Below are 25,434 nucleotides of genomic sequence, written 5' to 3' on the forward strand. Positions count from 1 at the left end.
GAGAGGTCATCTGCTGGTCATGGCCAACCTAACTATCAATTTTCCTGACACAAGGCCCAAGCGTTCTACAGTTATTGCCTGGAAACCATTTTACTGCTCCTGGTCACTGTGACCTCGACCTTTGACATACTGACCTCAAAATCAATAGGAGTCATCTGCTGGTCACTACCAACCTCCCTATCAACTTTCATGATCCTAGGCCTAAGTGTTCTTGAGTTATCATCCGGAAACCGTTTTACTATTCAGGGTCACTGTGACCTTGACCTTTGACATACAGACCTCAAAATCAATAGGGGTCATCTGCTGGTGATGACCAATCTCCCTATCAACTTTCATGATCCTAGGCCCAAACGTTCTTGAGTTATCATCCGGAAACAAATTGGTCTACATTCCGACCGACCGACCGACCTACCGACCGACATCTGCAAAACAATATACCACTCTTTCTTCGAAGGGGGGCATAATAACGGTAAATGGTTGATTCATCAACATTAACTTTTATTTTATCAACACCTTCAATGTAGGATTTATTAGCAGGTGTCATAATAACACCTACAATCAACCTGGAAAATGTGTGATGGAGAAAGGATTATTTTAATAACTTCTCCAGCAACCTTTCATATGAAAAAACTACAAAATTATGTAAATAAATTTTCATTATTATAAATTCATTTTTGAGTCGGCTAAACGATGTAATCGTTTTGACGAGTCCTTGCTATCCAGCGATTCTCTAAGTCTAAATGGACCAAATAACACAGTGAAGGGATGTAGTTCCATTAGATTTCTCAAACTTCAAACAGTTCACTGCATGAATGCAGTTAAGTTGTGTCAATTCCATTTTAAATTATCAATGTGCATTGGGATCTGTCAAATTCATTAACTATATCTGAGATTAGGGATAATGGGCAATTATTTGAATTATTATGTCACGGCTGTACTGCCTGATATAATAGCACAATTTACATTAGCGCATGCGCAGACGTCTATTTCCAGGTCCTATCGGACTGTAGGACAATTCGGACCACACTTTATAAGGGACTACACGGACTACATTGGGGACAACCCAGACCACGTCTTAGTACGACCCAAACCTAGTTCTAAACAACTATTTGATTCCAAATATACGTTATTTTAATGCCTTAGAATTACCAGTAGATTCAAAGATTGACAACTCATTGTCAGTTAACTTCAGTTATGGATAAATGTTATGCACGACCTGGACTATAGGACCAATGACCTATATAGAACATCATTCAATATGTATTTATAATGATTTTTTAGAATCCTTTTATAGGTACAATTTACCAGCGACTTGACCGGAATGCAATTATCTTCTTCTTACATTTGTATATATGTTAAAACCCCATGCTGTATATCTTATACCTGGGTGAAATAAGTTTTGTTTGTTCTATTCTTATAGTAAGCCTTTAAATGTTTTCTTTGTAATCATAATTGACTGCTGAAATCCAATTATGTTGGCCTTTCCATGTGTTTAAAGTTGTGACAAACGTGTCTTTGTTTAATTAAATTCAATCATGTAAGCGATATAAACAATGTGATAATTCAGTTATCACCTATGATGAATAGGTAGACCGTTTCATGAACTACATTTCTGCAAACGTTGGAAATAAAATGTACATAGTACACTTTTCATAAAAAAAATATATTCTTCAATCAATAATCAATTTAAGATTCACATAACCTCCGACATTCAGTTATCTTTTTTCACAACACATCCAATGATTTTGATTAAACACATCTTATTTATACTAATTATCTCACCTTTCTTGAGAACAACAGGAGCATATAATCATTTTACAAGTTCAATACAAATTAGATACCGAAACATAGTAAAGGTTTTCATGGTCCAGGTCGTCCATGATAAGGTCCGGGTTTTCTTAACATCAGCCTACAACTTAGTTTTATATAAAAAAACACACACACAACGAGCGTTATGCGCCTTCCACTATACTAGTTACTTTGAAACATCAAGAAACATTATTTGGTAAAACATTTTGCACAGAACTTTCAGTGGTCCGTATTGTCCGGAATATGGTCCGGGTTGTCCTAGTACCGCGCGGAATAATTTCCAATTCAACACGAGGCTCCTTCATAATAGCGGTCGCCATTTTGTGTTTACATAGTATACGAGGTGAGTACACAGGTTTACACGATAATGCGTTTCTTGTAGACATTATTATTTATATTACAATGAGTAAAGGTAAACTAATTGTTATTTTGTAACTTTATAAACTTAGATAGGTTGTTTTTCACTTGGCGAATAGTTGATATTTGTTCATATTGATTGTTGATAATTTAGTTTTCCCGCGTAGTTTGCTGTTCTTTGTTTATCCTGTAAATAATATCGTATTTGCGGTCGTCAATATTCATATTTATGTGCTTGCAATATTACTTTGCCCGAATAAAGAATTGTAGCCTATTATTGATTTGCTCGGAGACCAAAGTTACGCAAGAGTTCATTATTAAAAACGTAAGTAGGTCACGTTAGCCTGGGCCTGGGTATTCTATGAGAATAGTATGGAAATATTGTGAAAAAAATATTGGCAAGTAGATCTATGCTGCAAAATTGTAGACATATACAGTAATAACTCATTTACATAAAATTTCTTTATCTCGTATGTAGTAATAAGCCTTATACTGAAACACTATTATCGGGAATAAACCTTGGATAGTAAGTATTTACAGTTTTAGGTAACTGATATTTTGCATAAATGTGAAGTGTGCCTTGGTTTTTACTTGGTTTCATATAAATATTGATATCAAACGCCCGGTATCGAATAAGGTGGAATAAATACACTGTTGCTTAAGCTGTCACGACATTTTGAAACAGTGAATACAACCACTAGCATACTTGCTTATCATTACCCGTTGTATAATTTCTGTTTTACTTGGTAATGCACCAGATAGTGAGATACACCACTGATAATACTTTGATTTGATAAAATATCACAGGTTTGATATTGGTAAACATCAGCTTGAGGTGAGCATAAACAACAAAATTTAAAGACCCAGTAAATTGGTGGAATCTCCTTAAAATTTTGAAAAAGTACTATTTTTGAATGTTAAAGAAAAAGCCAATGTTCCTGTATGATTATAGTATTTCCATGGCACATAAATTCAGGAATATATCATAACTACCTGCTAGTCTATGTAAATTTGTTTAACTTCATTACTGTACCTGACAGACTACTGATAAATGCTCGATTCAGTTAAAAACTAATCGCAAAATAGATACTGGTCAACATGAAGATTACCTGTACATAAAACAACAAAATTTACAGCCCCAACAAGTTGGTGAAATCTGCACAAAATTGAGATTACGTGTTGTTTGGAATTGTGAAGAGGATTATACCTGTTCTTGTTTGATTTACCAATTTCGTGACACTTTTCAAGAATATGTTTATTACATTTACATGATACAGGAGTTTGACTTGCTCATTACACATTGAAAGAATCTGGATTTTGACATTATTATTACACAGGCACATGACACAGAAGTTTGACTTGTCCATTACTTACAGAATTATCATACTTGTTTTATTTGACACATGCTACAGCAGTTTGACTTGTTCATTACATGAAAAATTCTTGTTTATTACATTTACATGATACAGGAGTTTGACTTACTCATTACACAGAGAAAGAATCAGGACTTAGGCATTATTACACAGGCACATTACACAGGAGTTTGACCTGTCTGTTACTTACAGAATTATCATACTTGTTTAATTTGACACATGATACAGCAGTTTGACTTGTTCATTACAAGAAAAATTCAGGATTTTGACACAATTTCACAGGCACATGACCCTGGAATTTGACCTGAGCATTTCATTATATTTCGGTTCAGGAATTTGACATAATTACACTAACACAACACGGGAGCTTGACTTGTTTTGGTATACATTACAGTTATTAGATTCAGGAGTTTGACACAACAATAGTGCAGTGTGTGGCAAACATTTATGGAAAACCAATGTATTTTCCACATTTGATTCATTTTTAAGAATTGATATCGTAAATATGGGATTTGAAATTCAACTTTGGCGCATCCGGATTGGCTGCTTCGCTTCTTGTAAAACTTATTTCAAGTCAGCAAATGAGAGTGGGTTTTATTGCCTCAGCAGTGGAAACATTGCAGCATTTTTGCGTCTTTTGACATTGTTACTTGTATTATCTGGTGATATAGAGTTAAATCCTGGGCCATTTTCAATTCTAACAAGTCTTCCATTAAGTGGAAATTTGCATCAAGGATCATCTTTATTCAGTCCTCAGTCTGCTGGAAAGCAGTGTTTGCCCTGTTGCATTGCTTTCTTCATGAACATTGAAATAAAGAACTATCCTAAAAGTGGTTCTGATCTAGATTCAATAATTCTTGTTGGGGACTACATATACCGAGACATATGCTCAAAGTATATGCCACCCTTGCTGAATTTACGTGTAGATAACATCCCTTCAATTATAAAATATCATGGTGTTTCGTTTTCTGTGAAATTAAAAAAAACATTCTGTGGTAAGGTCTATGAAGGTTTTATTGGAAGTTATCCACTGCTTAGTATAGAAAAGGCTGTGTGTATGGGTCTTACTTCTGGAAAATATGCAATATTTGCTTGTGAAGGAAATGCGTCTGCTGTATACAAACATGGAAGTGAGTTTGTTCTTTTTGATCCCCAGTCTAGAAGTAAGCATGGACTTAGTGCTGAAAGTGGTACTTGTGTTTTGCTCAAATTAAGAACTATCAATGACCTGTGCAATTACTTCCGTAACCTATTGCAGTCAGTATGCTTGAAAACACATTTAGATTATTTGTATCATTTCCATGTTTTCACATTTGTTCGTGTAACGGAAGCAAGTCTGAAAAAATACTCCAAAGCCCTTATATGTAATGTTCCAATTCAGCAACAACAAACAATGGAAGCTACTGATACAAGTGTAAATTGTCAATATTTGCAACAGAAAGATGCAGGGAATAGCAGTGTATTTGCAAATCTTCCGTTACATGGCAGCTTTCATCAAGGTTGCTCTGTGTTTAGTGCAGAATCAATTGGTAAGCAGTGTCTGACTTGCTGCATTGCATTTTTTCTGAAAATTGAGAAATCTCAGACAATAAAGAGTTCTAGTGATGTTGATTCAATATTATATGTTGGTGATTACATGTATCGATTTGTTCTTTCATCAAAGTCATTGCACTCTTCATATTTGCATCCCTCTGACCTACAGGATATAATAAAAGTCGAAGATAATGCATTTTTATTAAAGCTGAAAAAAACCTTCAGTGGAAGTGTTATTGAAAGCTTTATTGGGGAAGGTCCTTTTCTTAATTTAGAAAATGCTATTACATATGCCATAACCTATGGACATTATGCAGTATTTGTATGCAAAGGAAATGCATTTGCTATTTACATAAAAGGGAACGAGTTTATTGTTTTTGACTCACATTCAAGAGATATAAACGGTCTTTGTATTGCAGATGGGAGTAGTGTAGTAATTAAATGGCATGGTTTGAATGGGTTATGTAGTTTTATTCGTAAACTAGTTTATTCTCTGGGTTAGGAGTCTGATAACAACTGTCAGTATGATTTGCATGTGTTTTCTTTGTCAAATCTCAACACATTCCACATTTTTCAACATACACTTTATGTTAATAAGTCTGTTTGTGTTTTGCCAACCTCTGATAAGACTTTGAGAACATATCCATTTAGTGAAAATAGTCTAAAAGACAGGCAACACTGTTGTAAGGAAACTATTGAAGAAAAGAGAGCACGTGTTCCTGCAAATGCAAGTAGTACCAGTGGGACGCACATACAGTTTGAGTTAACTGATTTGCCTTTCCTTACACATACCTCTTCTGCACAGAGATGCAAAAAAAAGAAACTTGATAATAAAACTTCTGAATCTGCAAATGTTGGCTGCAATAAAAAAAGAAAAGTTTATGATAAAGGCTTACAGTCTGATACTGTCCTTGCAGACAATTTTCACTATTTGATACAACATGGGCCAGAATACATTTGCACTAGCTGCTCTCAACTTTTTTTCAAACATTCGGTTAAACAACTTAAATATTCTGTTGCCCATTCGGGTTTTGGAAGATGTATTACTGGTACTAAAAGTGTTAACAATTTAGAATGGATATGTCTGTGTTGCTCAGAATATCTCAAGAAGGGTGTCATACCACCATGTTCAGTAGGAAACAACCTGAAGTTTATGGAAATTCCAGATGAGTTGGCAGATCTCACAGAATTGGAAGAGCGCTTAATAGCTCCTCGTATACCATTTATGCAAATAAGAGAACTTCCACGTGGTGGTCAACATGGTATCAAAGGGAATGTTGTTAATGTTCCATCAAATGTCAACAACACCATACGATTGCTACCTAGAGGTTTGGATGATTGTGAAACAATTCCATTGAAATTAAAAAGAAGCATGTCTGTAAATAGTTATATTTTGTTTCAACAAATAAGGCCACAGAAGGTCATAACAGCAGTGAAATGGCTCCTCAGCAATAGCTTGATTTTTCAAAATGAAGGCATCCAGCTTGATGAAAACTGGATATATCAGTTTACAAGAGACTTAGGATCAGTTAATACAGATTTAGTTAGTACTAATGATAGTGATACAAACTCGAGTAGAGTTGGCAATTCTCAAGTCAACATTGACAGTGTGACCGACGATTGGACAGAACCTGATGAGTTTCGTCAACCGTGTGGTAATTTAGACACTTGTATGCAACCAGCAGATTTTAGATAATTCAATAGAGTGATAAGTGTGGCACCCGCTGAAGGAAATAGCCCTTTAGGTATGTTTCAAGATGTTAATGCAGAATTCCTAGCCTTTCCTAAGATATATTGTGGCCAAGCCAGAGAAAGCAATAATGCAAGGATGACACAACTTCATTACAGTACCATTTGTAAGTGGGAATTGCGGAATAAGGACAGACGTGTTGCTTCTAATGTCTCTAACATTTTCTTTAAATTGAAGAAGGTGCAGATTAAACAAGTTGCAGATAAAGTCTCTTTGGCTGTACGGAAATGCAAGCTTAAAGATGGTAAACTTACTGTTGCAGACGTCCTGAACAGCGAAAATGTTGCAAATATTGTTAAACATGATGAAGGGTATAAGGTCCTTAGGACATTGCGAGGTTCACCTCCATATTGGGAACAAGCTAAGAAAGATATTTTTGCAATGATAAGACAGCTTCGTATACCCACTTGGTTTTGTTCATTTTCTGCAGCAGAAACTAAATGGTTGTCTTTGTTAAGAATTCTTGGGAAGGTAGTAAATAAGGTGCACTACAGTAATGAAGATATTTTCAATATGACATGGCAAGAAAAATGTGAGCTTATAAAGTCTGATCCAGTCACATATGCCCGTTATTTTGACCATAGAGTACAGATTTTCCTGTCTAAAGTTTTACAAAGCAATATTTGTCCCATTGGGAAGATAACAGATTTTTTCTACCGTGTTGAATTTCAACAGAGAGGCTCTCCACATATCCACATGTTAATATGGATTGAACAAGCGCCACTTGTCAATTCCCATTCACATAGTGAAATCATATCTTTTGTTGATAAATACATAAGTTGTACAAAAGATGAACATATGAAAACTTTGGTAAATTATCAAACACATCGTCATGCCCGCACTTGCCGCAAGAAGGGAAAGTCTGTTTGCAGGTTTGGTTTCCCCTTGCCTCCAATGACAGAAACAATGATATTGACAGGCCTTGATACAGCTAGTAATGAGAGAGCTAAAGCTGAAAACAATTATTGTAGCATAATGAGAGAACTTGAAAAATTAAAATTACCTGAATGGGACACAAGCTTTACGGCATTCCTTGCAAAATTCAAATTGACATATGAAGAATATATTCTTCCCTTAAGATCAAGTATTCCAGCTGGAAAGTCCAAGCTGTTCCTGAAACGATCTCTTGCTGAAATACGAGTCAATAGTTACAATAAAACATTACTGAAATGTTGGGAGGCAAACATGGACATCCAGTACATTCTCGATCCATTTTCCTGTGCAGCATACATAGTCTCGTATATATCAAAAGGTCAGCGTGGTATGTCAAACTTGTTAAATGAGGCGTGCAAGGCAGCAAGAGAATCTGCAAGTGATATTAAACAGCAGTTGAGATGCATTGGAAATGTTTTCTTGACAAATGTTGAAATTGGTGCTCAAGAAGCTGTCTATTTGTTATTGCAAATGCCTTTGAGGCGTTCATCACGAAGTGTCGTGTTTGTTAACACCAACCCTCCTGAAGACAGAGTTGCATTGATTAAGCCTTATCAGAAACTTAAGGAAATGTCAAAAAATTCTACATCAATAGAGGCAGACAACTGTATTAAGCGTTATCAAAGAAGACCTAATACAATGAGTGAACTTTGTTTAGCAGATTTTATAGCTTGGTTTGATGCCCATTACACAAATAAGAGTGACAGTACCACCAGTAGACATAATCTAAACAGTGACATTGACTTACTAGAAGATGTTTACATAGAGGATACAACAGATGATCCAGTTCATGAAAGTACAAACAGTAATAAAGAAGATTCGAACATGCCATTGAATGAACAGACAGGCAGACAAAATGAAATACATTATGCACGTGATGGGTCAATATTTAAGAAAAGACAGACATGTAAAGTTTTGTATTCTGTTGGTTTTAGCATTGACAATGACAGAGAAAAGCATTTTCGTGAATTCTTAATGCTGTATCTTCCATGGCGTAGTGAAACTCGATTAATTGGTGAATTTTCTTCATTTGAGGAAAAGTATATACATTTTAAAGATTGTGTAGAAAAGAATAGACAATTTTATAATAGCGTGTCGTCTACTGTTATTACAGAGCTAAATGATGAATTGTTTAGCTTTACACATGAACAGAATGACATAATTTTACCAGAAGAACAGCATCAAAATGAAATGGATAGCATGGAAGGCTCAAATCAGTCAGAGGCTTATATGTCATTTGATCCTGGACCACCATGCAATTTAACCACATATGACCTTGCACTTGACATTGGTAGTGGAAGGAAACAGTTAGGTCAAGATGAACAAATTCAAGGCGCTCTTTCCAATGAAGAGTATTTTACTTTAGTTCAGACCTTAAATAAAAAACAGAAAGAGTTCTTTTATCATGTTTTACTATGGCAAAAGACTAGAACAGAACCACTATACAATTTTTTGAGTGGAGGGGCTGGAGTTGGTAAAAGTGTTCTTCTGAAGGCTTTATATCATGCATTAAACAAATATTACTCTCAGAAAATAGGTGCTAATCCGGATGATATCAATGTGTTAGTTTGTGCACCAACTGGCAAAGCTGCATACAATATTGGAGGCGTTACTATCCATTCAGCATTCAATATCCCTGCTGAACAAGGATTTAATTTCAAACCTTTGGATATGCAACAACTTGGTACTTTTCAAGCAAAATCTCAGCACTTAAAAATCATCTTTATTGATGAGGTTTCAATGGTAGGCCAAAGAATGTTCAATTTCATTAATCTCAGGCTACAGGAAATTATGGCAACAACTAAACCTTTTGGTGGTTTATCTCTTGTTACTTTTGGAGATTTATATCAATTGAAGCCAGTTATGGATAAGTGGATATTTTCCTCATCTAGTTCATTTCAAAATTCTGAAGATTTAGCTACAAGTTTGTGGGAACAATATTTCACCATATTTGAACTTGACCAAATTATGCGGCAACAAGGAGATAGAATTTTTGCCGAACTTTTGAATAGATTAAGAGAAGGCTGTCACCTTCCTGCTGATATTCAACTTTTGAAACAACAAGTTGTAGATAATAATGGAAACTTTTCACAAATACCTCACTTGTTCACGAAAAGGGCTGAAGTTGATTGGCACAATAAAACGATTTATGATGGCTGCTCCCAGGAGAAGGCATTAATCCATGCAATTGATACAATTTCTGGGAACTTTTCCAAGGAGATGAAATCTTCAATTTTGTCAAAAATTCCAAATGACTGTTCAAAAACTAAAGGGCTTTCCAAAATACTACAAATTGCTGAAAATTTGCCAGCAGAGTTGTGCTCAAATGTAGATGTGTCTGATGGTATGGCTAATGGAACACCATGTTCAATAAAAAAACTTGATTATAGGGTAGAAAATTCTAATCGATGTAGCATTATATGGGTGCAGTTTGAAGAGGACAGCATTGGCAAAAAGCACAGGAATCGTTACAAACACTTGCATTTAACAACTATACCTCCTTTGTGGACGCCTATACTTGAAATTACATTGAAGTTCTCTTTCAATTACTACAAATCTTTTCACATTACTAGAAAACAATTTCCATTACACCTGTCTTCAGCTAAGACTGTTCATAAAGCACAGGGATCTACTATGGCTGAAGCTGTAATTCATTTTGGTAGTAGAAAAGTAGAACATATGCATTATGTGGCTTTAAGTCGGGTTAGGAACTTGGCATCAGTAAAGATTTTATATTTAAACGAAAACAATATTTCCGTATCATCAGCTGTTGTTGGGGAAATGGAAAGGTTGAGAGCCACTTCTAGTGTAAAATTAGCGATTCCTCTAGTTTACAAATTTCCCTCGGATTCCTTTACAATCCTGTATCACAACTGTCGCTCACTCAACAAACATATCTTTGACTTGCGAAATGAAATGAATTTCTTAGCAGCAGATGTTATAGCATTGTCTAAAACAAGACTTCATACTAGCTTACCATCAGTCAATTATGACTTACCAGGATTTAAATTGTTTAGAAATGATGGTTGTTTAAATTCAAGAAATTGTCAAGCATACCATGGATCTGCAATATATATGAAGAACTTCATTTCAATTCCAGAAGTACACAATGCATGTGACATAGAAATTACAACCACATACATATCTGCTATTGACCTTTATATCAGAATAATAGTAGTTTACTGTCCGCCAGGTAAAGCAACTATTGTAAATATTAAAGACCTGTTTTCAAACTTGGACATAAAATTTGATTTAAAGAATCCCACAATTGTCCTTGGTGACTTCAATTTTGACTTGAGCTGTGAACATCTTCTTCCTAGCTTTTTACAGCAACAGTATCAGTTGAAACAAATAATATCCACACCTACAACAGATTATGGCAGTCTATTAGACCACATTTATACAAATTTAATCAATGACAGAATTTTCCAGTCTGGTACATTAGAAGCTTATTTTTCTGATCACAAGCCAATATATATAACAATAAAATAGTGACACTGTTTCTTAGAATATTCCCATTCAGAAAACTTATTTTCAGCAGTCTTTTTACGTGCTTCCATGGTAATGACTTGTGGTTCAGTAAAGTAAATTGTGGTAAAGGTAGAGTAAAGACATTGTTAATATTTCAAGATTGTGAAGATTTTGCTACAACTTTATAGGAACAGTAATGTCCAGATTTAAAATCCCTACTTTTTTTGTCGAGCCCACTGGTGGTGAGTTCCACATGGTTGTCACAATAGCTGTTCGGTATATGTGTATCCGTTTGACCCATCTGGATCAATGAATTAGTTGGCAGGTAAGTTTGCCTTAATTACACAGTGTGTCAACTCCAGTGCAAGAACCAGATTTGTAGCATAAAGCGCAAGGTCATACTTTGTGGTCAAAACTCATGCTGTTTTGCTTGTCCGGGCTGAAACTCTGCCATTGATTGAGAGATTCTTAAATACTTAAACGAATGTTTGCCTCAATAAGATGATGTGTCGTGTGCAGCCAGCTTGGTAGCTTAAAGGTCGAGGTCCTGCTTCCTTGTGGGTCATAGAACACAACTTTGTGCAGTTTTCTTTGTCCAGGCTGTAACTCAGCCATTGATAGAGGATTTCTTTAATAACACGGCACAGTTATTTGCCTCAATACACCCATCGGGCGTGAGTAGTTGAAAGATCAATGTCACACTTAAGAGTAAAAGATAAAAATTGATGCAGTTTCTTTCGTCAAGGTCAAAAGTTGGTGCAGTTTGCCAGTTTCTGTTGTCTGTGCCGTTACTTAGCTATGGATTGAGATGTTCTTAAATTTCTTGGCAGTCAGCTCTGTCACAACCAAATAGTATCAGTAAGTTAGTCATTTTGGCAGCTGGTTTAAGTGTTTATTTTTCGCAGTCATCTCTATTCCATCTCAGCAACTTCAAAATAAGATCTGCATAACAGACAATACAAATAAGATTATACACATTTGTCATGTGTTAATTCTTTTTGCATGTCAAGGACTCCTTTTTCTATTTCAGATTAATAATCAGAATGAACACAATTGAAAAGCTTGCAGACAGGAACCACAACGGGCCTTTGAAGAGTCCCTTAAGGGTGATTGTGGCTGCTGTGGGAAATGTGAAGGCTTATGGGACAGCCGATAAGAAGATGCTACATGTTAGTGTATGTGACCCAAGTGGAGTCGCAAAGGCTGTTCTGTTTGACGAATCTAAATTCAATGATTTCAAAGAGAGAAGTGGGTTGGTGTTACATAATGCCATATTTAAGAATAGAGAGATTATTGTCAATGCTCAGACAAAGGTGTTCCGCTGTGCAATCCCTACTGTGCCAGACAACATAATGCAACAAGCAGTTGACTTGATTCGGCCACAAACTCCAGAGGTTTTACCCATAAAAGATGCCAGGAAAAGCCCTAGCAAGACTAGGGTTTCGATCAGAGGAAAAATCACTAGTGTAAGTATAAAGCTTTATGTATTAAGTAAAATAAAATACGTTTTACGTCCTAGATGCCCAACTGATATCTGTACATTTACCATGTTAACAAGATAATATTGGAAAATTTAGACCAACTCCATCCACATTTTTTCACTGAAACAAAGCAATGTAAATTGAACTGTTACTGAGATTCCAAGTCACACAGACTATTTTGAAGCTTCTCTGACAGACAGTTTCCTTTTCCAGAAAATTCATGTAGACTGTGAACAATTCATTCTAACAAATGGTTTACAGTTACAAATAACAAACATTAAAATCAAAATTGCATTTACTTTCATTTTGCAGGATGGTTTGTCTAAGCCAGTGACTATAAATGGCCGGCAGGTGCAAGTCAAAACAATCAGCGTCCAAGATGCTGATGATGAAATCAAAGTCAGTCTTTGGCGTGACCTTGCTAAAAAAGACCTTCAGCTTGGAGAGATTGTTGAAGTAACACATGTGGTTGTGAATGGGAAGCTATACAATGGAGAAGAAAGTTTATCAACAACCCAGTTCAGTGATATCAATGTGAGTTATTGAGTATATATATCATAAGGAGCTTTAATTGCAATAAACCGTTGGTGAATTTACATTTCCAACAGACAAATTATTGTGGTTTCACTTCAAAATGTAATGGAAAAGATATTAATAGTGACTATTGCTAGTTTGTTCCAGGTTAGTTCCATTTTCATCAGTATTTTATTTATTTAACAGTTCGCACTTAGCAGTGTTTTTGATGTAGGTGGTAGTACTAATCTGTTCTCCGCAAGTAACAGCCAACTTCCCCACATGATTGATTAAGATACTAGTGTAAAAGTTGTGTTGCTTTCTTGGGAGACTGAAACCTGCTTGGTGGAAATTTCATCTTATTTGGTCTACCATCTTTGCAGGTTCCTCTCTTAAAGTTTGTTCAAGTAGTTCTGCCTGGTCCCTTTCATATGAAATACCAGAGCTGAAGAGAAAAACCCTATAGCAACTTCTCATGCTCTGCTCAGAGGTTCTTAGCCAAAACTTTGTTGAACCATGGCAAGGACCTCTCTCCGGTTTGGTCATATGGTTTTGCTTAACTCCATACGCAAGTAAACCACCCAAACTCGGGATAGTTTTAAACATTCTAATGAACTGCACAAGTCTTTGTCTGCAGCATACTGGCAAGATCCTCTCGAAATGATTCCACACGTGTGGAACTTTTATGAGAGCCTGGCCATCTTGCTTGATGCAACTTGCAAGACCATTGTTCAACAACTTTGTAAAGAAATGATATACCAGCACTTAAAATGGAACTAACCATTGAATTTTAACATTATTTCTTATATCTTTTATAGAGCGCAGAATTGCCAACGGAAGAGTCTGACTATCAAGTCCTGGGAATTGAGGTTGAGGACACCACATGTCAGCTTATGACCTGTGCGAATGGAGTTTTGTCGAGTAACACCGAACTATTGCTTACACATTTCCTCTGTACTCTGGAGGAGTTGCCAGAGAAATTCCCATGCAGTCTCAGGGTCAAGGTCAAGGGACAAGAAATTGTTAAATACTTGTAAAAATGCCAAAATGCACTAGGAGCCAAAATTGCCAACAGAAGACTCCAAATTTGAAGTCCTGGAATTAGAGGATGGGGACACCAGCTGTCAGCTTGTGGCCTGTGAAATGGAGTTTTGTCAACTAACTCCAAAGTATTGCTTGCACGTTTCCTGTGTAGTCTGGAGGAGTTGCCAAAGACATTCCCATGCAATCTCAGGGTCAAGAAATTGTTCAGTACTTGTTAAATGCAAAATGCACTAGGAGCCAAACTATACATTCTTAAGCTAGCAGTCTTTCAACAAAATATTTATAACCACCGTCAGAAAGTAACCCAACTTTAATTGTATTTTTTATGCTGTGTCTTTTTTAAGCAAATAAGTCGTTCTTTTATGTTCAGGTCTACTAGATGGTTTTGATTTTTGCATATTTCCTCAAAAGGTCAAGTCTCTGCCCGGAAAGGGATATTTTCTGTTTGTAGACCTGTAACTTCATTTTAATGGCTGATAGTTGGATTGTCCATGTTATTATATGCCCTTGCTACATGTAAATATTTCTATTTATTGCTTTTATAATTGTGTTACTTCTGGGGTTTTTGTGCAACTTCTATTATTATTTTTATGGTCAAGTTTGATCATACTATGCAGTTTGCAGATTCTTTTAAATGATGTTACACCTAGTAACTTGCAAATAGTGTCATTTTTAGGAAGGGGGTTATACTTCTTGTGACCATTCATTCTTAGACTGCTATGGAATTATGCAACTTTTATTGCATAGCTTGTTTGACATACTGTCATATTTTGTCATTCTATAATTTTGTAACCATTGTCTTTGCCCACACACTTGGTCCATTTATCATTTCATTAAATACTGTATTATTAGAGGCATTGTTACTTAAAAGTTTGCCAATGCAGTGCTCATTTTAATTGTTTTTGTCAATTGAAGTTTCTTTGTACCAAAAATTAGTTTTTTCTTTTTTTTTTATGCAACATTTTTATGGATCAAAAGGAAAAGAAAATGCTGTAATTGTTAAGTTTAAACAAAACAAAAAAAAGAGATAAAACATTAATTAGTATTATAAAGAGTTTTTATTCTTCGCTTAAGTCCAGTTTGTATTGATGTAATGACCCCACCATTTAGGTGGATTGTTAATGATTTCATTGACTATACTTGCATGTAAATATCTGTGATGATTTGTTTCATTCTTGTTTTATGCAACTTTTATTACATAGCTTCTTTCACATGCCTATCATTTTCATTATATATTTCATAATTTTGTAATCGTTGTCTGATCCATTTAGCATTTCAAAGAGTACTTTATGATAAAAGACACCATTGTTTTTGTTGTAAATTTTTATATGACCTGAAAGGAAAATATCGGTTCAGTATTGAAATAACTCTGTAAGTGTCCTCTTTAGTTAAAACATTTCTAATTACATCATGAGGAAACATAAATTAGAACATTAAACCATTTTAATCATCTTTCTAGTCAAGTTTTGTTTGATGTAATGTCCCTTTGCATTAGTTGAAGATTCCATGCTATCACTGAACCTAATTACAAGTTGTATTTGTGATATTTGGTTTTGTTATTGTGTTACTTTGAGATTTTTTATACAACTTTGTTACATAGCTGCATGTCAGATATTTTAATGATACATTCAATGTACTAATCATTGTTCTTGTTCACACACTTATTCCATTTCATATAACATTTTATTCTGAGAAGCACCATTGATACATTTGTCATTGCAACCTCTTTCTGCTCTCTTTTTGCTAATTGAAATTTGTCTTGTACACAAAAACAGTTTCCATTTTTTGTTGAACCAATATGTTAATGGCCGTTCAATTCTGAAATAATGCTGTTACTATTCAGTTTGAAGAAACATTTCAATTAAACACGAGGAGGCATAAATAAGTACCTTAAAGCACTCATATACATCTCTCTAGTCAAGTTAATATTAATTTAAACATCTCTCTAGTCAAGTTAATATTAATTTAATGTCCATATTGTTTGATTTGTAAGTGATTAGGGTGAGTTATTTCAATCACCCTGTGCCCATTGTCCCTCATCAACACTTTGACTGTTCACAGTTGTAACAGCTGTGACTGTTCATTTATATGCAATGAAGTTTGGTCAAAATATTTCCCTTAATAAAATCTTTAACAAGTTTACTACTGGGTCATCTGGAATCTAAAACAAGGTCACTGGGACGATTAATTGGAAAACAACATTAATAACAAATCCAATTAAAAATTACCACATTCATTCATACATTATTTCCCTTTGATTACACATTGCACAATGTGGTTAAAGTCAGATATATATCCATGCAACAGAACAAGTTTGAAAAACTTCTTTGTCATGTCTGGTTAGACGATAAATCTTAAATAATACATACTTCATCTTCTTTGACAAAAAAATCACGTTTTCTTTTTTGCAACAAACACAGACTTACGGCATGCGGTTATTTGAATATATTATAGTTAAGCATATAAATACCTGTATATGTATTAGTGCTATCTTCTATTTGTAGCCATGAATATCAGTTTTGCTGATTGCTCAAACAATCACCTAATCCTTTTTGATACATATTTCAGTACTTATGCATATTGATTTTATAAAAATGTAATGCTGTGTCTTGTACACATTTTCACATGTATTCTTACATAAGTGCCATGCATAATATATTTTTTAAATATGTGTTTTACAATTGATATTGATCTCTTAGCAGCTACTATATAACTTCACTTATTTGCCTACTCATACTTGTATGTGCAGATATCACTTCAGTGCTAAAAGGAATTTAGTAGATTTTCATCCAAAGATTATAAAAAATGTGGTCATGGTTGACTGATTTTCCAACATTTTGATACAGCATCTGTAGAAAATCTATTTATTGCATTTCATTTACTTTTAGGCACTTTCTCCAGAAGTTAAAGAATGGCATGGGTGAAATTCAGCATGTAAATTTCTGTTTTTTCATATCAAAAAAGGGTGGAGTTTGTAGCACCTGTTTATGATTTCTCATTTTGTTGTATCTCGGTGGAGATTTTTCCCATTGCAATAGTTCTTTTGTTTACTTTTACAAATAAAAATTTGAAAGAAAAACAACTGTTTTGTCCAGCTTCATGCAAAAACATAACTTATTTCTTAGCTTAGTTTGTTATTGTTGCCCTTTATACATCTTCAATGTTGACCTTTTTGTGTCAAAACCATATATGACTGATTGTATAGACCACAACAACAGTTCTAAATTTAATTAGGTATAATAAGAAGGAATATATTTAAGCAAATCCTTTTAAAGTTTTATATGGTGTTTAATTAGAGTAATCCTACTTGCAAGACTAAAATACTTTCTGCAGATGAATACTATTGACAAAAATACATGTATGATTTTGCTATAAAATCTACATTGAACAATAACTTGAGAAATAGCCCGGTTTTGAAATAACAGACATGAATAATAAGATTTTTAGCTCGGCTACACCAAGAATAGCGAGAGCTATTGCGCTCCTCTTGCTTTGGCATCCCGTTTTGGTTTTTTAGCTCGGCTATTCGAAGAATAAGTAGAGCTATCCTACTCACCACGGCATCGGCGTTGGCGTCAGCATCACACCCTGGTTAAGTTTTTCGTACCAGTCCACATTTTGGCAAAGTCTTTTGAGATAAAGCTTTGAAACTTTCAACACTTGTTAACCATCATCATGTCCAGTTGTAGGCAAGAGTACATAACTCCATCAAGCATTTTGGTTGAATTATTGCCCCTTTTTTACTTAGAAATCTTGGTTAAGTTTTTTGTACCAGTCTACATTTTGACAAAGTCTTTTAAGATAAAGCTTTGAAACTTTCAACACTTGTTTACCATCACCATATCCAGTTGTAGGCAAGAGTACATAACTCCATCAAGCATTTTGGCTGAATTATGGCCCCTTCTGACTTAGAAGTCTTGGTTAAGTTTTTCATACCAGTTTATATTTTGTGTAAGGTGTTTGACATATGGCTTTGAAACTTTTATATCTTGTTCAGTATTATAGTCTCTATCAATAGGCAAGAGTACATAACTCTGTCATCTTTTTTGGCTGAATTATGGCCCTTTTTGAACTTTGAAATTGGTTCTGTTTTCATATATGTCCATGTTTTGTCAAGACTATTTGACTTATGGCTTTTAACTTTTAAACACTTGTTTATCATTATGATTTCCATCTGCAGGCAAGAGTACATAACTCTTGACAACTATTTTGGCTGAATTATGGCCCTTTTTGGACTTTGACATTTTTGTCAAAATATTTGAACTGTGGCTTTGAAACTGTTAACACTAGTATATCAACATGATTTCCATCTGTAGGCAAGTGTATATAACTCTGACAACTATTTTGACTGAATTATGACCCTTGTTTGGACTTGGAAATTAGTTAAACTTTTCATACAAGTCTGTTTGCCTAACATATAACTTAATAACATATTTGCCATCATGGTCACACATTGCCACTTAGTGCAAGACTAATCGAAATCCACAAATACAGGAAAAATTTTTGTTTAATCCATTTTTTTCTTTTGTCTGAAAATCTATGGAAATATTTTGACCCTATTCTTCAATCAATTCTTCGAATAGTCTGAGAAATCAACAGTTTTGACTTGATTAGGTTTATTACGTGCCGGGCGTACTGCCAGTTTTATACTTCAGTAAGCGTCTGTTGATTTGATCACGATTGATCAAGTCGGCAAACGCTTTGAAATAAGATAACGCTCTACACGAGATGACGCGGGATTATCCCAAGTTGCCATTCTGTGTATTTTTAGTTCTTTGGCTTGGGTAACATCCAGCGAAAGGCAAAAAATAGTTCCACAGGGCTCCAGATAAGATGCATATTAGCGTAAATTACATATAGAAATAATGCAAATAAGCATGTCTAATAATTTCTAAGCGTATAAAAACGTATATAAAATTACAGAAACGCACACAATGCTTTTTTAAAAACAAAATCTGAATCGTCTGGATGCGTTGGGTAACATAGCTAATCAGCCGTAATTCTCCCACATTGAACGTAAACACGCATCGTATGGTTTCTATAAACTTTGCGTGGGTTGAATTTTGCAGTCAGTAAATGGATAAATTATCGGAAGAAGAAGCTCTTACTGGTTTGTTTAGTTAATTCCCCGCCGTGGCGGAGGGATTATAGGAATGGTCTGCGTCCGTCCTTCCGTCCGTAACAAAATCGTGTCCGGTCCATATCTCCTAAACCCCTTGAAGGATTTTCATGAAACTTGGGTCAAAAGCTCACCTCATCAAGACGATGTGCAGAACCCATGAGTCAGCCATGCTGGCTCAAGATCAAGGTCACAACTCAAGGTCAAAGGTTTGAGCCTTCCATTTTGTGTCCGCTCTATATCTCCTAAACCCCTTGAAGGAATTTTATAAAACTTGTGTCAAATGATCACCTCATCAAGACGATGTGCAGAACCTATGAGTCAGTCATGCTGGCTCAAGGTCAAGGTCACAACTTAGAGTCGAAGGTTTGGACCTTCCATTTTGTGTCCGCTCTATATCTCCTAAACCCCTTGAAGGATTTTCATCAAACTTGGGTCAAACGATCACCTCGTCAAGGCGATGTGCAGAACTTATGAGTCAGCCATGTCGGCTGTAGGTCAAGGTCACAACTGAAGGTCAAAGGTTTGAGCCTTCCATTTCGTGTCCGCTCTATATCTCCTAAACCCCTTGAAGGAATTTTATAAAACTTGGGTCAAATGATTACCTCATCAGAACAATGTGCAGGAATTATGAGTCAACCATGCCAGCTCAAGGTCAAGGTCACAACTAAGGGTCGAAGGTTTGAGCCTTCCATTTGGTGTCCACTCTGTATCTCCTTAACCCCTTGAAGGATTTTCATCAAACTTGGGTCAAATGATCACCTCATCAAGAACTCATGAGTCAGCCATGTCAACTCAAGGTAAAGGTCACAACTGAAGGTCAAAGGTTTCAGCTCTGTATCTCCTAAACCCCTTGAAGGATTTTCATTAAACTTTGGTCAAATGATCACCTCATCAAGACGTTGTGCAGAATTCATGAGTCAGCCATGTCAGTTCAAGGTCAAGGTCACAGCTTAAATCAAAGGTTTTACCCTTTCACTATCCATAGCAGTGGCGGGGGATTAAGCTGTCTTTCAGACTGCCTTGTTACTACTGATATTAAAAATGATTTTAATTCTTATCTTTCGAGAAATAAACAAATCGGCGAAACATTAAATTGTATTTTCTTGTAGTTTTTGAAATCGAAAGTAGATCGTCTATGTTTGGCTGCTTTCACGAAACGAAACAACTTTTTTATGAAAAGATTTAAATAAGAGGTAATTTAACCGTAAACTTCAATGTCAGATACTGCCAATTGCTGCTAAATGTCTTCGTATCATCACAATTTGTAAAATATATTGTTGAAACTGGAGAAAAGTGTAATCGTATCTGGATATAATATTTCGGGTAAATATCGAGCTGTGTTATGAAATTTTAAGAAAAAAACTAAAAACAAACTGAAACTGGTAGACTATACTGTCAGTACATCAATCATTAGCCGACTCAGGCCCTTCAGGCCTTTGATTTTTCAATATGATAATGTGCTTCCGAGGGATCTACTTTTCAGATTATATTAGTTATTTACAAACGCAGATCCAGTTATAATAAGACAAATTTATATTTTAATTCATAAAAAAGTTACAATTTGTAATTCTCAGCGATCTTCATGTGAGAATAAACATTCTCAACATTTTACAACTTATTGTACTGCTTTTATCTTTTCAAATATTTTGAATTAGTTTCATACTTGTTAGCTTAGAAAATAACGTGTTTTGTAGTTCATCAGTTATTATTTATTTACTGTTATCAGTGTAGATTTTTTGCCATGCCATAAATTGCATTACCGGTAAGTTGCGAAAATCATAAGTCACAGGGATCACTATGGAAACGAGCAATTAGTATGTGGTAGGTTGTTTAAAGCCAGTTCTGACCAGATTTTGGATGCCCATCACTTATCAAAGAGATTGATTTCCTTTTCCTTTCACTTTGATATTCACTATGCCTCCAGGGAGTTATGTTAATTGGAAGTGTGGCAGGTGGATGCACATTTTTGTTGTTCCAAAATATTTCATTCAAATAGAATCTAACTTTTTTTTCAAGGGGCAATATTTTAGAATAGCATGCCATGATATATATAAAAAAAAATATATGAAATATAAATGTCAAGTTCATTTCTATATTAATTTTGTATGTACATGTATAAATATAACATACATATAAATATATAATTATTCAAATGGAATCTTGACATCCGTCGAAGGGCTGAAGAACTGGCAATAAGTAATATGTCACTTTTGACACGCTAATAAATCGATAATTTCCAGTAAAATTAGAAAAAAAACTTGAATCTGTTATAAATGGACAGGGAATGAATAAAAAAAGAACCAAATGAAACTGCATTAAGATCTATTTTATTGAAAAAACAACATCGCCGAAGAGAGGAAAAACTGACAATACACAACAGATGTCACTTCTACCAGACCGGTATTGCCACGCTGATAAATCAATGATTTCCAGTAAAACTAGTAGAAAAATCTTTCAGGAATATATTATAAATGGACAGGGAATAACAAAAATTATGAAATAAAGATGTATTATGATCTATTTTATTGGAAAACAACATCGCGACCTGTATTGCTAGTTTAATCGCGACGGGTTGCTACGTGGTACTTTCACCTTGCTGTATCTCGGATTTATCGATTGCTTGGAAGTGACTTCACGCGGACCTGATTAGTTAAAATTAATTTCATATCAATTTTATAGTATTTTGATGAAATAAGCATAAGGATACTACTTTTTAAAGATTGAGTATTATATTCAACGGAGATTAAATTGTGACAGGGTTCAACTTCATACAAACTTTGCATGGCAAAATTGAAGCACTTTTCAAGCACTTTATTTTGATTTTTAAGTACTTTTCACCACAGACACTTCGGGGTCAGCACCCCTCCCCCTCCCACGCTGCCCCTGACAACCCTCAGTCAATATATTTTTTTTTTTTTTTAAACAAACTGACCACATGTCTCGATCATCTAACGACTTCTGTTACCATTTCAACATGTTTGAAAAATTCCCATACTCTATCAATGAAACATGAAAAGTGGGGGTGACAAAATTAAAGTGATCTAATGAAAGAAATAAACAATTTTCTAAGTTTTCTTTGTGTTGCCGATTCTGGTCTATATAGCAGTGGTTTTCTGGATGCTTTACACAATGGGAACAGGGCTGGGGGGTGGGGGGTTGTTGTCAGTTTCATGCTGTTTGGGTTGTCTGGTCGAATGCTGCACATCCCCACCCGCAGTTACAAACATGTCGGAAATTTTTAGCTGTGCGGCCATTTCGTTGCAGACAAAACATGTGACATCAAATTGTGTGGTTGACTGTGTACCGCAAGTGAATAATTTCCGTACACTACCGATACTGCATTATCGAGTTTTAGTACCAGTCCACTACGTCATGCATCCGGGTTACCAAAATGAATCGAAAATGAAAGTAAATTGTCAATTTGCATCGGAATTGAATATATATTTTAATTAGTGAAGGTACATGACAGCGATATTACGAGGGGACGAGTTGACTGGGGGACGAGTTGAATAGGGGACGAGTTGACTGTAAATCTTACAGAATACTTAGATCAAACACAATGATGTCTTTTTTTTTATTTTTCTTTGCGTGATTTCCCCTCAGGAGTCTTTTTCTTTACGTGGAATGTAAAATCAATGCAAATTTCAAACTGCGAGGTGAGATTTCAGACAACAGCATTTTTTTGCGAGTGAAAATTTTTGGCCGAATAATTTGCATTTCTAATGGTCGTCTCAATCTTACACTGTTCTTTCTTTAACAACTCACAGTCATTGCAGCGCATTGTCATTTGCAGAACGAATTTCGGAGCACTCTTTCATCTTAAACAGAAGTTTACACTCGATACATGTCCCGTGCGCATGTCTTTTCAACTGCTGACAAGTACCTGCGCCAATTTTGATGACGTTTACCGCATCCGGTGGGTTTTTTGGTAATCTATAATAAGTTACTATTTATATAGTGCAAATACGATTGGCTGGACTCGTCACGTGGATGTTTGTGTTAATGTTCTAATAAAGTGACAAGTCGCGGAAAATGCAAGTTGTTTTTTCATTTAGCAAGTTAAAAATAATACCACTTGCGAAAAACTGCAAGCAGAAAATCTGGCTATATTCAAACCCTGCAGGACACAGACGATATCGTTAGCGGTTAAAATTACTTGCTCTGGAAGTCAACCGCCGCGATGGCTGAGATTGTACAGACGCTGGCTCTGTAGTTTTTTATGGGCAGGGCAGGGCCGCGGGTTTACTCTGCACTTTGGGCATTTTTTTTTTAAATGTAATATTTTCATTTTCTTTTTAACAGTATTATTCTCAAGATAAAAAAATATTTAAAAAAAAGAAAGAAAAAAAAAAGATTGCCCATAGCATGGAGCGAACCTGTACTCTTTCGACCATCGCGGCAGTTGACATCATGAGCGAGTATTTGTATTTTAACCGCTAACAATATTGTCTGTGTCCCGGCTCTGTGTTGTGAATTTGACAACAAGCTGGGATCTATTCTACTATTCCTTGGACAAGCTATTTTGTGTTGAAAACGCTCAGAGTAAGTTGTCTTTAGATTTTCTGAGCATTGATAGTACATGGGAGATTTTTTAAACATATTGAAATGGTAACAGAAGTCGTTGTATGGTCGAGACATGTGCTCAGTTTGATTTAAAAAGCGAAAATATATTGGCTGAAGGTTGGCAGGGGCGGATTGGGAGGGGGAACAGGTTCTGACCCCCAAGTGTCTGTGCTTTTCACCAGTGGCAAAGAACACTTACAGTGCCATGTTTAACTGTCAGATGTAAATAACTTCACTAAACCAAACAAGCAGAAGAACAATGTATTTTCTTATCCACAACATAATTTCTTCACAATATCACTGTCAGGAAATATCTGCTTGAAAATTCCTCCAACTAGGTATTTCAATGACCTTGACCTTTAATGTAAACAAATGTGGCCGTTGATTGAAAGTAGAAAGTGCAACTCGCTTCAAAATTCGTAAATACACTCATGATTTTTTTATGGAAAAGACATATTCTTTAGGAACAAAATTGGCGGTGAAACTTTGCTTTTATTTTGTAACATAGAAAGTTGGAAATGATTTTCAATTTTCATAAATACAGCAGCAAACAAAAAGAAATTCCTACAGATGATGGATTACCCCACAACTATTTTATTATTGCAGAAATTAAATCATTATCAACTTCCATCTACAAGCGATCTGCCTCCAAACTTCGAATCATAAAGTGCTCACTGCGCAGCGGAAGTTATGAAATTCTAAGGTAGAAGCAATTATTCACTTCCTGTATTTTTATGGTCTATCATCACTAAAGGTGAAGTAACTAAAACATTACTAATTATGCATTCTGGAACTTATCCCTTTGTTGGAAGTAGTGGTCTCCCTTTTGTAGATATGGCATGCCCTTTTGTTTACATTTTTTCTTGCATCAAGAGAGAAAAATTTAGAGAAACAATTTTATGGAGCAGAATCTTTTTTGCAATAAATTCAATAATTTATTAACATTTTTAGAAAGTTTTGCTTTAAGAAATGAAGTAATATTTTGAAAAATAGGAAATGTATTTTTCATGAAACGTCATTGAAATAGCTACCTCCAACGCTAGTCTAATGCAATGTCAAATTTATAGTTTCCAGAAGCCTCTGCATTTTTCGGATGTGTGTCGCCTTTTGCATGCAATTTCACCGCTGTCTCACCGATGCTGCTGAAATGTATGTCTTCTGCACATAAATGGAAACGAGCATTTCTTTCATCATCCATTTCTATCGCCCAGAGATAAAAATTTAGCCATTTCTTGTTGAGAACACACTTTCTGGAAGCCATGTTTATCGACTGGTACCCAGTCTTAGAGCAGGGAAACAGTCGTGAAAGTGGATATCCGTCCCCAATACAGTTCAACCCATTTCAGCGATTTTTTTCCTTCTTTATAAAGTACCCCTAAAAGGACCTTTTCCCAGTTGAAAAATGCAGTCTTTTTTCCCAATTATCATCCAAAAATTCCCCAAATGACCAAATTAAGTTTGCATTTTGATGATTGCAGAAGGAAA

The 25,434-nt window shown here is 35.3% G+C and overlaps 2 protein-coding genes across 2 annotated transcripts; both read left to right on the forward strand.

Moving 5' to 3' along the window:
• Positions 1–6,819: 6,819 nt before the first annotated feature.
• On the forward strand, positions 6,820–11,247 carry LOC128559625 (uncharacterized). The gene has a single exon (XM_053551934.1). The coding sequence runs from the start codon at positions 6,820–6,822 to the stop codon at positions 11,245–11,247; it is 4,428 nt and encodes a 1,475-aa protein (XP_053407909.1).
• Positions 11,248–11,726: 479 nt separating this feature from the next.
• On the forward strand, positions 11,727–17,345 carry LOC128559363 (uncharacterized). The gene is made up of 3 exons (XM_053550693.1): positions 11,727–12,692; positions 13,020–13,241; positions 14,039–17,345. Exons 1-3 carry the CDS (start codon positions 12,270–12,272, stop codon positions 14,255–14,257), a joined length of 864 nt encoding a protein of 287 aa, XP_053406668.1. The 5' UTR covers positions 11,727–12,269; the 3' UTR covers positions 14,258–17,345.
• The last annotated feature ends 8,089 nt before the right edge of the window (positions 17,346–25,434 follow it).

The sequence above is a fragment of the Mercenaria mercenaria genome, chromosome 9 (assembly GCF_021730395.1).
Source record: "Mercenaria mercenaria strain notata chromosome 9, MADL_Memer_1, whole genome shotgun sequence".
Taxonomy (NCBI): Eukaryota; Metazoa; Mollusca; class Bivalvia; order Venerida; family Veneridae; genus Mercenaria; species Mercenaria mercenaria.